The following is a 16,223-nucleotide window of genomic DNA, read 5'->3' on the forward strand; positions in this document are numbered from 1 at the left end:
GAGACCTTTAGGATGAATTGAAACAAGCATCCGTTTAAAATTCCCTACTCAAACATGGAAAGTTATGAATTGAGAAGCAAGGTAGGGAATGGGCTGGCAGGGGAGGTCCATGTTTACTAACTATTTGTACAGTGTGTTGTATCTTCATGCCTACCTTCCATTTGGTAGATACCTTATAAATGTGGCATTAGCCTGGCATAAAACCAAGCAATATCAGAATTTCTATTTTATCATGTCCAGTATTTCAACACCTCATCACTTAGTGTCAGATATGTACCATATCCATGTGTCACCATTATGTAATTCAGCATTTTTACCTTACTAACTAAATACAAATAAAAGAGATGTCTGAAAAAATTTCCTGGAAAGGAGGAGGAGGCTGAAGTTGGCTGTTCTCAATGTAATAGGCCAAGGTTTAGTAACAATTAGTAGAAAGGCATGCCACATATTAAACTTTATTGGGCCTTTTATCTCCCATGTTCAATCAGATAAGTTGCTCTTTGACCTTTGATTTATTTTTATTAGTCATGAAGGATTAGTAAACAGCTCACAAATGAAGAAATTTGAGCTTGATCTCTTATCGACCTGATTCAAAAAAAAAAAAGGAAAGGAGTACTTGTGGCATCTTAGAGACTAACCAATTTATTTGAGCATAAGCTTTCGTGAGCTACAGCTCACTTCATCAGATGCATCCGATGAAGTGAGCTGTAGCTCACGAAAGCTTATGCTCAAATTGGTTAGTCTCTAAGGTGCCACAAGTACTCCTTTTCTTTTTTGCGAATACAGACTAACACGGCTGCGACCTGATTCAGAAATTCCAAAGCCTGTAAGTTCCCTTCTGCTCCTTCACTGTGCAGGAGGGTGCTGCCTAAATAATGTGCTGTCTTGAGGATGCAAATGAAGAGGACAGATATGGAGTCATGCCTACACCCTTTTCGTGTATACAACCCCCAAAAGCTGTGGAGTTCAAAAATAAAGAAAATAAGTATCTGGACCGGCCATTGTCTGAAGAAAGACACTGGGCTAGATAAACGATTGGTCTGACTCAGTATGGCCATTCTTATATTCTTAACAATTACAATCAGTTGCTGCTTTAAGCACTTGTGCACCCTACTGCCACATCAAGTTTCTTGTATATTGACATGTTCAGGTGGCTCCTGAACATGGCTGTCACCATTGTCTTAAAGCACCACATGTGTAGAGGGCCAATGAGAGCATCTGTGAATATATTTGGTCTCAGATTCTCTGTGCCAATGCTACACCCTCATTTCTCAGCTTCAGCTTATGTATCCAGAACACACTCAACACTGTAGGGATAGTCATCTGCTTCCAATGTTCCCTTTAGTCATGCCCACAGACTGCTCTGCCTTCTTCAGGGTTTGCACTCAAAATAGATGGGGGAGTTGTGTGCATGGATGTTTCATTGTGTTCCACTGCCCTGCCTCTTTCCATAGTCCTGTCCTGTCTCCACAAGGACTTCTGCCAGAGGGGATAGTGCTTGCTCTATAAACATTCCGCATGTAGTGTTGCCAAAATTAAAAAAAAGTCATTTGAGGTCATGGCTCCAGACTTGCTGGATAGGGGAATCTTTTGTTTGCTTCTTGACTCTAAACTTGTCGTCCACAGAAGCATAATTACTGACATAATTTCAATGAGCAGAAAAACAATTTAATTAGTGTGGGCTTCTTTGTTAATATAAACTACTTTTAGTCGGTATACTTTCTGGAGGGCTTAAAAGGGATCAAGCCAAAAACAAGGCCTCCAGAGAAGGGAGAGGAAAGCTATGTAATAACTTCTACTATATTGGAGTCACCCAAGTGGCATGAACTGGGATCTTAAGACTTGTCTACATTGCAAAGTTAGGTTGACTTAATTTAGGTCCGCCTACGCCACTTCAGTAATTCAATCGGCTGTTGGTGCCGGTGGAGCATGTACTCCCCAGGAGCGCTTGCACTGACTGAAGTGGGGCATTGTGGGATGACAGCCCCTTCTGTGAGCCCCGTGCTGGCTCAATTTCACAACAGAGCCTACCAGCAGTGAAGTTGACATTGAGAAAATTGAAATTGAGTGGGGAGCCCGGACAACAGCCCAGCAGGAAGCTGGAAGCCAAGGCAGCAGCCTACCTGGAAGCCGGAACCTGGGGGGCAGCAGGGCTCCCAGTGGGGAGAGGGGAGCCCAAGCAGCAGCCTGCTGGGAATGTGTAGCCAGAAGTCTAGGGGGTTGGGGAGGAGGGCAGCTGGGCTTTAGCTAGAGCCCCCACACCCACCCACCCTGGGGTGATGGCCTGAACTGTGTGCCAGGCATTCACAGCAGGGAACTTACCAGCCTTTCTTGTCGATTTCACAGCTCTGGCAGGCAGCCCTGAAATTGATAAGAATTTTAGCCAACAGCTGATGTAAGTAAGGCAGTATCTACAGGGACACTGCCTTTACCTAACTACCCGGACATAAGCCTCTTGTAGAGGCTTAGTTATTATACAGGTGTAATAGGGCACTTACATTAACAGGAACAAGGCTGTAGCGTAGACACTGACATAGGTCGACATAAGCTGCCTTACGTCAACCAAACTCTGCAGTGTACATCAAGCCTTTGAGACAAATGACTGAACTTAAATTTTTGTTTGTATCCATGTTGGTCCCAGGATATTAGAGACGCAAGGTGGGTGAGGGAATATCTTTTATTGAGTTGCTCTTCTGTCAGGTAGTATACTAACTACAGTTCATCCACACACGTAAATAAGAATTAGAAATGCAGCAAAACTAAAATGCCTGACTGCCTAATTGTCTAAGGGTAGGACCAAAATATCAAAGGATGATCTATAAGTGAGCCCCACCTCATTCTTCTTATACATTGGAGAGGTATATTAAGTCCATCTCCTGAAAATACAGGGTTTAGTCTCAAATGTGGGGGTTAAATGATAATATCTGACTAAGTCAGTTAAATGTATCTATTTTTGAAAGCACATGAATGTACCCTGTAGCTATGAAAGGATCCCTCCTTGTAATAATTATTTCTAACAGTGAAATGCACTGTCTTGCCATGTCCTCCTGTGTTCACCTGTATTGGTTACAAACCAATAGCTTTCTTCAGTAGGAGCTGCTGGGTGCTTTTGGTCACTAGGCCACTGAATACAGACTTGGGAACTTCAGGTTCCCAGGTCTGAACACTTTGGTTATATTTATATATGGATTCTGCTATTCATTTCTTTCCCCCTCTTTGGTTCTTTTCTCAAAGGAAAATCTTGTTGAAACATCGCTGCTCATTTTCAAATGTTGGTTTTGAGTTTGGTGCTCAGAAAATTGATTCTGTTGGGGTTTTTTGTTCCCCAGTCAGAATTCAATAATTTAGTGACCAAACAAATAAAGTGCTTATTACTGTGCTAGCACTGCAGAGCCAATATAACTTCTGAAGAGCAAGATGTATTCTCTCTGCTTCAAGAAAAGGAGTACTTGTGGCACCTTAGAGACTAACAAATTTATTAGAGCATAAGCTTTCGTGAGCTACAGCTCACTTCATCGGATGCATTTGGTGGAAAAAACAGAGGAGAGATTTATATACACACACACACACAGAGAGAACATGAAACAATGGGTTTATCATACACACTGTAAGGAGAGTGATCACTTAAGATAAGCCATCACCCACAGCAGGGGGGGGAAAGGAGGAAAACCTTCCATGGTGACAAGCAGGTAGGCTAATTCCAGCAGTTAACAAGAATATCAGAGGAACAGTGGGGGGTGGGGTGGGGGGGAGAAATACCATGGGGAAATAGTTTTACTTTGTGTAATGACTCATCCATTCCCAGTCTCTATTCAAGCCTAAGTTAATTGTATCCAGTTTGCAAATTAATTCCAATTCAGCAATCTCTCGTTGGAGTCTGTTTTTGAAGCTTTTTTGTTGAAGTATAGCCACTCTTAGGTCTGTGATCGAGTGACCAGAGAGATTGAAGTGTTCTCCAACTGGTTTTTGAATGTTATAATTCTTGACGTCTGATTTGTGTCCATTCATTCTTTTACGTAGAGACTGTCCAGTTTGGCCAATGTACATGGCAGAGGGGCATTGCTGGCACATGATGGCATATATCACATTGGTAGATGCGCAGGTGAACGAGCCTCTGATTGTGTGGCTGATGTGATTAGGCCCTATGATGGTATCCCCTGAATAGATATGTGGACAGAGTTGGCAACGGGCTTTGTTGCAAGGATAGGTTCCTGGGTTAGTGGTTCTGTTGTGTGGTGTGTGGTTGCTGGTGAGTATTTGCTTCAGATTGGGGGGCTGTCTGTAAGCAAGGACTGGTCTGTCTCCCAAGATCTGAGAGAGCGATGGCTCGTCCTTCAGGATAGGTTGTAGATCCTTGATGATGCGTTGGAGAGGTTTTAGTTGGGGGCTGAAGGTGATGGCTAGTGGCGTTCTATTGTTTTCTTTGTTGGGCCTGTCCTGTAGTAGGTGACTTCTGGGTACTCTTCTGGCTCTGTCAATCTGTGTGTATGATAAACCCATTGTTTCATGTTCTCTGTGTGTGTGTATATAAATCTCTCCTCTGTTTTTTCCACCAAATGCATCCGATGAAGTGAGCTGTAGCTCACGAAAGCTTATGCTCTAATAAATTTGTTAGTCTCTAAGGTGCCACAAGTACTCCTTTTCTTTTTGCGAATACAGACTAACACGGCTGCTACTCTGAAATCTCTCTGCTTCACTCATCATTGGCTACATTGTCAATTCATTCTAGAATCTATTGCTGGTGGTGATAGTACAAGGTTATCCCAGACTGCTTTTCAGATACAAAGATGAATCAGCACTGCCAATTGTTAAGAAAAATAATGAACCAAGCAAATTTAACATCGTAGTTGTTGAGAATAAATGTGAAACATAAAGGTGGTGTTTCTATTAGAGATGGACCTGAATGAAAATCTAGACTTGGGGATAAGCAAGGATCTATTGTTGGACTTTTGTAGCTCAGCACTTTATGGGTTAATTTAAACTTTTTAGTGAGTTCTGATATAGATGTGAGCTTCACAAGTCAGTCCATTCTTTAATTTTTAAGGTCGCTTTTCCACACATCACTGCACGTTTAGCTAAATAGTTTGATTCCAAGGAAAACAGTTGCTCTCCCAGTGTGTCTATCTGGAATTAGTTAGCTAAAAGTATAGACAAAAGAATTGTTTACCCAAGGTTTCATCTGTGTTTGAGTGGGCGGGTGGGATGAAGACAGAATGGCCTCATTTAGATCATTGAAGATGGTGCCAATTTTAAATTTAATTGAAAACAGATTATCTGTCACCTACTAAAGGAGAGAGGAAAAGATTTCATATGTACTCTTCCTGTAAAAAGATGAATATTTTCAATCTGGGACTGCAGAAGGAAATGCTAGAGTAATGAGGACACTTACACTGAAGAAACTAATCTGAAAATTTAGGTTGAATAACAAATAGAATCAGTATCAATTCCAGTAAATGAAACCTTTGGAACCAGCTTGGCAATTTGTATGATCAGAAGCTTGTCAGTGGCTTTTGAAAGATGAACATTTCAAATTTCTAAAAATATTGGGCTTTAGCTAGAGCATTTAATGCATTTAATATATCCTTAATTTGGGGAAACCTGAAATGTAGGTTGTTTCACAATGTTGGATAAAATACAACATCTTTATTTCTGTGCAGGTTCTTTTAGGCACTCCTCACACCATCGTATTTGGGTGCTTTGCCAATAAATTCATCCTCTGTACCCCTACAAGGTGGGGGAAAATACCATCTTCATTTTGTAGATGGGAAAATAAGACAGAGTGGTTAAAATTAGGATTTTCCTTAACTTAGTGGGAATTGGTGCCCAAATTTCTTAGGTTGCTTAGAAAATCCCACCTGAAGTGACTCACTCAAGATCATACAGGAAGTCTGTAACAGAGAAAATTGAACCAGATCACCTGAGTTAATAGAAAGTCCATCCTTCGTCCCTTTTGTCCTGTAGAACTCTGTGCTCAGGTTCTTTAGTGGGTGTTCCCAGTGACCTCAGCATGGGCTGTGGGCGCATGCCTTCAAAGAGAGTCGTCATCATCATAAATTCAATAGTAAAAGTGCCAATTTGTAGTATTCGCTGTACTTTCTTTTAGTTGCACAATAATAACAATCCCACAATCACATATGTTCCAAGTACTACATCTCAGTAGCGTAGTGATGTGTTACGTCATTTCTTCATTCATGACCAACAGTATCGCCACATTGTTTACCAGAAAAAAGATGAACTAGGAAAAATTTCAGTGTTGTGCTTCAGTGTAATGGACATACCTGAGCATCTATAGTGTGCATTATAGACAATGAGGCAAACACTGATTTGTGATAAGGCTATAGTCTTTATAGGACTCTTAGACTTATCTATTTATATTATTTATATTTTAGCATATTATCTTTATGTAAGTGTAGCCCATGTACAGTAGACAAAGTAAGCATTCATTATTGATGTTATAGAGGGTCTCTGCTGGCCATTAATAGGTACAGCCAACAATATCATATTTGCTCACTAATTTATTCTTTTTCCTGGTTCTGTATACAGTAAAGCATCAGAGGACTAGAAAGGTTTTGACCTAACATATTAGCTCCTTGAATCTTTCATACTGTATTGTAATGATGCTGACTGATTTAGAATTTTCTGAAGCAATAGATGCCATCGTACATTTAGCATACACTGACAAAAGTAGTAGATTGTCATTAGGACATTTCCACTTTAATTGGCTCAGAGTTTGTCAGTAGATACTTTGAGCGTGCTACCGACCCACTGGCTGCGATTTAACTTCAGATTTGGCTGAGTAATTGCTACCATTAGGGTTAACACCTTGCAGCTGCACAGCATGTCTGTACCCCCAAGGATAAATTTATTTAAACATTTTGGCAAGAGATTAATATGAACTTCAGTCCAAACTAGCCCTGGAGAATTTATACTTACAGCTAGAGCTCATTAGCATGCTCAAACAGAAGACACAAGGAAAATTCAGCATTAGCCTGTAGTGGAAATGAAGAAAATTCTTATGTGCATGCAATAGGTTATTTCAAGTGGCTATTTCCTATGGGCTATGTCCTCTGTCGGTATAATCTGGTGCTGCTTGATCGAGTTCCATGGAGCGACATCAGCTGACACCAGCAGAAAATTTGGTTTTGTGTATCTGTCCATTACAGAGAGTGGACATTTCAGTGACTTTTATGACAGGTTTCAGAGTAGCAGCCGTGTTAGTCTGTATTCGCAAAAAGAAAAGGAGTACTTGTGGCACCTTAGAGACTAACAAATTTATTTGAGCATAAGCTTTCGTGAGCTACAGCTGTAGCTCACGAAAGCTTATGCTCAAATAAATTTGTTAGTCTCTAAGGTGCCACAAGTACTCCTTTTCTTTTAGTGACTTTTATGTCATTGCGTATGTTGATCATTTAAGGTTCAAACAGTCATAATCAGCCTGTGAGTTTATCGTAGGAAAACCTTACAAAAGGAGGGTCCAGTCCTAGAGAGGAAGGATAAGCCTGTGGTTACAGGTCTAGCCTGCCTGCCTGCCTCAGTTCCGCCTCTGTAAAATGGGAATAATGGTTCTTCCCTACCTCAAAGGGGTGTTGTGAGGATAAAAGGATTAAAGATTGTGAGGCTTTCAGATACTATGTTAATGGAAAAAAGAAAAGGAGTACTTGTGGCACCTTAGAGACTAACAAATTTATTTGAGCATAAGCTTTCGTGAGCTACAGCTCACTTCATCGGATGCATTTGGTGGAAAAAACAGAGGAGAGATTTATATATATACACACACACACAGAGAACATGAAACAATGGGTTTATCATACACACTGTAAGGAGAGTGATCGCTTAAGTGAGCTGTAGCTCACGAAAGCTTATGCTCAAATAAATTTGTTAGTCTCTAAGGTGCCACAAATACTCCTTTTCTTTTTGCGAATACAGACTAACACGGCTGCTACTCTGAAACCTGTCATTATGTTAATGGAGCCATAGAAGTACTATTAACATAGATAGAAAACTGAGATGCAGAGCGCCCTCAATTCCTCAAACAGGAGGATGACTCCTCACATGGGCACAGATCAAGCATGACACTTAATGTGCTTTAAAATTATACACCGGCTTCAGTGCTTTGCTGGATCAGGGAACTTACTTCAGGAATCCCTTTTTTTTTATTTTCTTTTGCAGAAGAAGGTCTCATCACTGTTTAGTTTTATTTACAATTCTTTCTTTAAATCAGAGCATGTAAATCCTGTCTTGTCTTTTCAACATTTGTCTCCTCTTTAACAGGGCTTCTAAGGAGAACACAGCCATTGTCCAGCTGACAGCTGATTTGATTTGTTTTCATTGCTATGAAAGCGTAGGTAATAAATAACAAAAGGATTGCAAATCTGTATAGTATCCAGGCTTTTGTTTGAACTGGCGAAGCTCTTAATCTGTGGTGTTTACATGAGCCTACCAACAGCTTGTCGCTGCTCTTTGTACTAGGTTCATACCATTTCTTTTTCAGAGGGATTGAAATGTTCCTTGGGTAAATGCATAACGGGCCTGATTCCACCACCTTTAATCCCAGTGAGCAGTACCTTACTCTGTAAAACATCACTGAAATCAAGGTGGTGTTATGTAATCTCAGTGTGACTGAGAACCAGATTTAAGCAGAGAACATTCAAATTACTTAGTATATCTAGGCCCTCATCCTGCAAAACTTTACATATGTTTTAACTTCCTGCATTGTGGGAGAAATGCTGGTCCCACTGAATTTAATGGCAGTTTTGCCAGTTTTGTCTTTGGAAAACTCACACTCAGGGTAGTCCCCTTGACTTCATTGAGAGTGTTCACAGTTCAGAAAGTTCAACAGGTGTGCAAGTCGTTGCATGGTTGAGGGCATTAGAGAAATTCCTAACCTTTCTTTATGAGAAACAGCAGTCATTACAAATTAATATTTTAAAATATCTTGTAACAGTTGTAACCAAATATTTGGTTACAATATGCACCTAAATGTACCACAGATACCTAGACTAATTTCTTTCTATTTTGGGATGAGGTGGGAATATGATGGAATTGTTACATAGAAACTTTTAAAGATTGCTGTTCAAAGAAGTTTGTGACTGATTGTGGCAGAGAGGTGTCTTGTTAGTAATGGGCTTTCCCCTGATCCTGTTGGGGAATGATTCTGTTCTTTGAAGTGTGAGGAAAATTAAGTAGTAATCTCAAGCCTGATCTGTAAAATTAGTAGTGGTAATTTACCCATTACAAAGTTGGGCCAACTACATAAAGAATAGGAACTGAAATCAATTTTCACATGATTGTTTAGAAGAGAGAACCAGCACTAAAAGTACTTAAAAAGCACAAAGAAAAGGAGTACTTGTGGCACCTTAGAGACTAACAAATTTATTGGAGCATAAGCTTTCGTGAGCTACAGCTCACTTCATCGGATGCATTTGGTGGAAAAAACAGAGGAGAGATTTATATATATATATATATATATATATATATATACACACACAGAGAGAGAGAGAGAACTTGAAACAATGGGTTTATCATACACACTGTAAGGAGAGTGATCACTTAAGTGAGCTGTAGCTCACGAAAGCTTATGCTCTAATAAATTTGTTAGTCTCTAAGGTGCCACAAGTACTCCTTTTCTTTTTGCGAATACAGACTAACACGGCTGCTACTCTGAAACCTATTAAAAAGCACAGTTGTCTATAAAGCAATACCTCCAGGTACTTAAATTGTGCGTGTTAGGGCTATTTTAAAGGAACTCCAACTTGATTTCAAGTCAGTTTCAAAAAAGGAGTTAGTAAGAGTTTCACATACTGCATCTGTCCCTAAATATCCATGTCCATTTTTGTGATTTAACGTTCACATTTTCCTATGTTTTAAAAAGTTTTTTCTCTTCCTTGTTGCTATGTAGAAAAAACACACAAAGTTGGGAGGAACTGTCTGAGTGTACAGAAGAAACAAAGTGCAGTCAAATGCCAAACTAAACACACCAAAATAACAGAGAAAAATTGCTTCTCTCTCATCTCTCAGTTGTAGTAATTTCAGGTGGTAGTCATTACAATAGTAGGGACACAGTTTTCAGGCAGAATGTGACGTGTATTTTTTAATGAAGTGTCCCTTTAAAGGTTTGTTTATGTTATGCTAAACAAAGCATGTTTTATCAAAATAGATAACACAACAATTTTTCACACTTGATTTTTCATTTGGATCGGACTAATGGAATGCAAGGCTCTGATATAACTCTAGGCTGTGTATGCAGGGAAAGAGAGGTTCGTTCCCATGCAGAAAGCCCAGTCTCTCCTGTCCAAGAACTGCTTTTCCCATTAAACAGCAACTTCTGTTGGGTAAGTCACCATGGCTGGACCTATGCTGGGTTCCATTCAGCTTGTAAACTAAGAAGACACGGGTTGTACTAGCAACCTGAATGCAGGGGGACTTGTTACCTGGATGGATGAGCAACTTTGAAATAAGATGAGCTGGCTCCCAACGCAGAAGAGAGGCACAAAAATTGAGAGGTGTGAATTTCTTTACAAATTAAATGAAATCTCTGCAATCATGGGGAGCATGACTATATATGGATGTTAGCAACCACATAAACATCAAGGGCTAGATTCACCAGAGTTCCACCTGCTGAGGATGTGGCCAAAGGTTTTTTAACCCATAAAAAAATAAAAGGCCAGCATGCAGAGAGCTTTAGTATCAGGATTGAGGGTTTTAAAAACATTCTCTTACTCCTCTCTCTTTCTCAAATTGAAACAGACCAGTGTGAGTGTATAGTTGTTAACTTGATAACTGGCCAGTGTTTACTCAAAGTGGACTTTTAATGTTGCATTCAACATCTGGGTGAAGACAGTGGACTAGATCCCGGTCTTTGTTCCACCTGCTGTGGGCCACTCAAGCAATATAAGAGGCAGAAAGCCATCTTAAATTTTATTCCTCTGCCATACGAGAACCATAGATGGTGTAGAGCCAGCATGGTGTTGAACTTTTGACAAGGAAAAAGGGGTGTTTGGGAGAATTGTAGCAGCTCTGTCCTCCCCAGCTCTTAGGACAGCCTCTTGGGGGCCATTACAGCCAGGAATAAGTTGGAGCAGACTAGTGGCTGCTCTAATTTGCATTGGGGGTCAAACTAGTCCCTCTGGCTGGGCCCAAGGTTGGTAAGGTGCAGATGTGGCATAAAACCTCCTTTGAAAGCCCTTGGGCCCTGTGCGAAGCACAGCTGAGCTAGGCACCCCGTATACACAATTTACACACTACTGCAATAATATTTGTACAAAACAGGTCTTGTGAGGTTCCATATGAAACCTAACACGCTGGTTATTAATATCATTGTAAAATGCATGTGTTAACCTTGTATGTGAAGTTATGGATTCCCTGTGTGCTATGTTACTAGAACATGTTGAAGACAGGACAGTTTAGCCTAGGTACAGGTGATAAACAGGTCTGTCCTAGACAGGAATGTGGGTTTACCTCAATTTACATATTGGCAGTAAACAAAGCCATCAAGCTAACCCAGCATGGGTAATCCTGAACTTGAGAGAGAGAATTAACATGGCTTCTGCATCCTAGAGAGAGATGTGAGATTTAATCCCCAAAGCAGACTTCTTACTTTTAAGACAAAGGTATGCCTTAGGGATATAAAGAACAGAGCACGACTCCATCTTCATCCTTCACCTTAGGAGAAAAGAAATCAAGTGATTTGATCTCTATGATGGATCCTGGGCAGGAAAAGGCTGGAAAGGAGACTCTGGGTGAGAGAATGGAGACTGTATTTCTGGATTAAGTTTTAGACTTTTAGATGCATGGTTTCATTTCTATGTGCTTGTAACCATCTTTACCTTTAGCTCTTTTACTTGGTATCACTCAATACCTGCTCTTTAGTTAATAAACTTGTTTTACTTTCATCATAAATCTTCAGTGCTGTGTAAGTTCAGTAAAGTGTGTGCTTCTAGAATGCCAGCAGGTTGGAGTGTTGTACTCTAAAGGCCATGAACCAAACACTTCCTCTCACTGGACCCTCACAGAGAGACTGATCCCTGAAGTAGGACGAATTGGGGGCGAATTCAGAACTAGAAGGGTACTAATGTCAGCTTGGGAGGAGTAACCAGATTGGGCAAAGCCAGGGTGAGGCTTGTGGGCTGCAGGCAGGCTGCTGAGGTCAGAGCTCTGGACCAAAAATGTACAGCCATTAAGTCCCTCTTAGTTCGAGTTCTTTGCCTCTCAGGTACTTGGGGTTGCTTTTTTAGTTTCTTAACTAAGCACAATAGATCATGTTGGGAAGTCCACAGCAGGCTGATAAGACAGAAGTAACCAAAATATGTTCTGTTGTCTCTTTCCACTTCTCCCCCCCCCCCCCATAGTATCCTTTCCTACCTCTACCCTTTCCATTGTCTTTTAAGCATGTGGGCCTTTCTCACCGTGACTACAGTATAGTCCAAGGAAGGACCCTACAAAGATAATACCCTTCCCAGGAGCAGGTCATGTGATCAGTTATTGGCCATCACAGCACACTTCAGATTTTTTTTTAGATGAGTCATAGCTTCTGTTGCTGGGGTGTGCCAGATGCTTGTCTGTCAGTACTCATTGTCTGAAGATAGATGGTGCCTTCAATTTTTTTGTTTGTTTTTACCATGGTTTTATAAGTTGGAGGCAATGGAGGTCTAAATTTAGCTCTCGGCACTAGTCATTGCTATTAAGTTGTGCAGAGCCCTCATTGTTCTGTGTGTTCTGGCCCTGGGCCACATACCTTGGATTAGTTTCAAATGATCCCGCTCTGGCTGTGATGGAGGCTGATGTATTGAACTCGGAAGACAGCCACTTCCATCTTCATGGGAAGAGCCAAAGAGAAGATCTTATTCTATGAACAGAGGATGTATTTAGTGATATTTTCCCCCCTTTCATATATTGTAAAGAATGGGAGCAGCAGGACTATAGTAACGAAAGCTGCAGAGCCCTCTGTCTGTGAAAGTATATTTATTTTAAGGTATGTGCAAAATTCGATTTAAAGAGCTTGACTATGTCCTTTTAAGATGTGCTAGATGCTGTGCTCCTAGATTCTTCGGAGCCCAGGGAGTCCATAAACAACTACAAAGTCACATATCCTATTGCTCAGAGTCTGCAATAGACTGAGTAATGACACTTAATCAGACTGGAACAAAAGGGTACAACTGTACTGCTATCACTCCTGCCATTGGGGGCTGGATTTTATTATTTCTTTCAGAGTTCAGCTGGATTTAGCTAAAGGGGCAAAATACAAATGTTCAAGCCACAAGAATCAGTTTTCATTTTCAGTGAGCTACTGAAAGGTTCTGTACAGTAACAAGGAAGGTGCTTGAGGTCATGGAAAATAAGGACATTGAAGTTGTACACAGCCTCTTTGTGATTGTTCCCTGTGGTTCAGTATAATGGATGGGGAAGGGGAGGGGAGAAGGATGGAAGGAAGGAAAAACAATATTCAGATTGCCAGGCTAGACCTCGATACTGATTTGAATATGCATATATGATACTGCAGTATATATTCCCAGCCACAGTGGGAGAGCTTTTCGGAGAGTGCCTTTTGTGTACAGTCTAGAAGATATGTAAGATTGTAGTTTGAGAATGCAAGGGGAAAGCTATGGTAACTATAGGCATGGAACAGCTGCTCAAAACTGTCCTACAGGCCAACACTTGAGCTGCATTATAATATTTCTGTGGCAGTCTTTTGGTTGTAACACTTATGCCCTCAGCTGGTTGTTTTCCATGTTTAAACTGGACAAGTACTTAGTGTTTGAGTTATAACTATTAGTTATAATAGGCAGGAATGAGGAATGAACTCATGTCAGGTATCGAAAAGCTGTGCTGATGCAACTTAAGATTGATTTATTTCATACATGAGAGAACAGTCGATCTAAACATTTGGTCTGATTCACCTTTCATTTAAACTGGAGTAAACCAGGAGTAAGTTGGAGAAAGCTAGTATAAGTGAGAGGAGAATCAGACTAGTGTATGAGTCAGTCTCTTGCAAAGTGGGCAAGTAGAATGTTGCAAGGGAGAGCCCTGGGGTTTTTAGCAGGCAAGCAAAATATTTAGTTGTTTGTGTTTTTGCTTTTTCGTTATCTCCAGTCCTTGTGGTAATAGGTGGGTAACTAGATGTTGCTGGTAAATTTTCATTGCGCTATTGCAAGGTGTGTTATAGCTGTATGATGCATCTCCTAAGGGTGTTGGGAGTTTCAGAGGGTGATGGGCACCTATCTCTTTTAGGCACTTCTGAAAAATCTCACCTGTAAAGGAAAGAGCACTAATTTTGAGTCTTCATTTCTTCTGCATGCGTTAGAAACCTGTGGATTATGTCAGTTGATTGCCAGTAGAAGTTTATCTTCCCCAGACTCAATGTTCATACTTAGCTCTACAAGAAAAAAATCATGTTCTGAAAAGACCGGACCCATTTTTCTCTGCCCAGCAGTCCTAGTTCACCAAAAACTATGCAAAATACTTGCAAATAAAGGGCTTGGGTTCCCCTAGATACTTCACATTTAATTACTCAGGTGCGTAGTTTGTGTTTATGTGGGGCCTTCAAACCACATAGGGAATGCGTCTAGCAGGCAAAAGGGAGGTCTTGGCCTGATCCATCCTTTTTCTTCAATCTACTCTAAAGAGACCACACAAGTTGTGGGAAGAGAGAACATAAATTCCTCCAGGCTACAGGCAAAGGGAGTAATGCTGCTTCCCTCTTTCTTTTCTCCCCCCCACCTGGCTCCCTTCCCAATGTTTGACCCTTTTCCTGCTTCTTTCATACATACCTCTCCAACCATCAGCAGCAGACATCTTTTATGCTCCTCCACATTTCCACACTCCAATTCTGGCACCACTGATTCCCTAGCCCACTACTAGATGCCACTCATGCCCACTTGTTTGTCCCCTCCCAACCCAACTCCCGATTTGGGGAGTGATTTATGAGCCACTGGATGGCCTAGGGGACTGGTAAGAGGCCACGAAGCCTTTTATCGGTACTGACTGAACATGACTGCGTGTGGCCTATGTGAAATGAGTTTGGAGTGGCAATTGGCATTAACCAGCCAACTTGTTGGCAAAGACAGCAAGGATCAAAGATGAACTACCCCTCATCTTTAGACTTGCTCCCTTCAGGTCTGGGTTGATGAAGCCTGGTGAAACTATATGGGAAAGCTTGTGCTGCTGCTGCTGCTCATGCTGTTACATACGTGTTGTGTGGTTAAATAGAGAACGTCATTCTATGGCTGGCTGAATCTATGGTACCTGAATAGAGTGTTACCGTGTCTTAAGTAATGTAATAATTATTTTCGGAAGCTAATGACTAAATAACCACAAGTATTTTGGATCTGAATCTCCTCCACTGAATCAATCGCTTTTCATTGCCTATGATATCATGAAGTATGTTTTCACGTCCTTTGCTTTTTTTAGACTACTACCTCAATATAGCAGATGAACCTACCTCTCCTAAGAAGCCTAAGAATGCCCCTGAGCACTATGACTTAGAGAGCAGGTGTTCGGCCTTTTCCTCCGATTGGACTTCTGTGAGAATCATCCCAGAGGAAGAAATGACAGAGCACAACCTTCTGGCCATTCGAGTCATGGTAACCAGTGATGGGAGCAGGTATATAACCTATAACAAAAAAGCCAGCACAAAGTTGCATCTGTGTCTCCCAGGAACAAGTTAACCACAAAATACAGTGTCTGGGTTTTCGTCAGACTGTGCTCATAAAACAATTGAAAATGCCACAAAAGAAACCCAACAGAGAAATCAGTGTAGTCCTTCCTGCAGCTGTTAACTTCCCCTAGACATGACTCACTTAGCAGGGAATTTTCAGATGTTCACATCCCACCTAAGGGCTTGAGTCACACATCCCTTATCTAACCAAGTTCAGCTATTCATTTTCCAGAAGTGACAGTATATTAGAACAGTGGGAGTACAATCATGGCAAAAATGTGTCACATGACATACCTCCTATCTCTGAGAGGCTTCCCTGCCTCATTTCTTCTTCTGGTCATATGATGGAACTTTCCATCCTTATAGAATTAGAAATCTGATCATCCTTTGAGACTTTTGTAAGGAAGCGCAAGTCTTATTTAAAAATGGGGAGAACATCTTAGACTTCTGTGCTCAACTCTTGACAGAGTTGTGTAGGAGTCAACTTACACCTCTACAATAAAGGCTAGATCTGTGTTTTTCAGTGAGAGATATTCTGCTGACCTAAAATAAAAAAATCTGTTGCAAATGC

At 40.9% G+C, this 16,223-nt stretch overlaps 1 protein-coding gene across 4 annotated transcripts in view; it reads left to right on the plus strand.

The window, feature by feature from the left end:
- MICAL2 (microtubule associated monooxygenase, calponin and LIM domain containing 2) overlaps positions 1-16,223 on the plus strand; it is a 187,606-nt gene that overhangs the window by 120,074 nt on the left and 51,309 nt on the right. For all 4 annotated transcript variants that reach the window (XM_043516720.1, XM_038404231.2, XM_043516721.1 and 1 more), the window contains one exon: positions 15,406-15,598. In XM_043516720.1, coding sequence (XP_043372655.1) covers positions 15,406-15,598 — 193 coding nt within the window. The remainder of the gene's footprint in view (positions 1-15,405; positions 15,599-16,223) is intronic.

The sequence above is a fragment of the Dermochelys coriacea genome, chromosome 6, assembly GCF_009764565.3.
Source record: "Dermochelys coriacea isolate rDerCor1 chromosome 6, rDerCor1.pri.v4, whole genome shotgun sequence".
NCBI classification, from domain to species: domain Eukaryota; kingdom Metazoa; phylum Chordata; order Testudines; family Dermochelyidae; genus Dermochelys; species Dermochelys coriacea.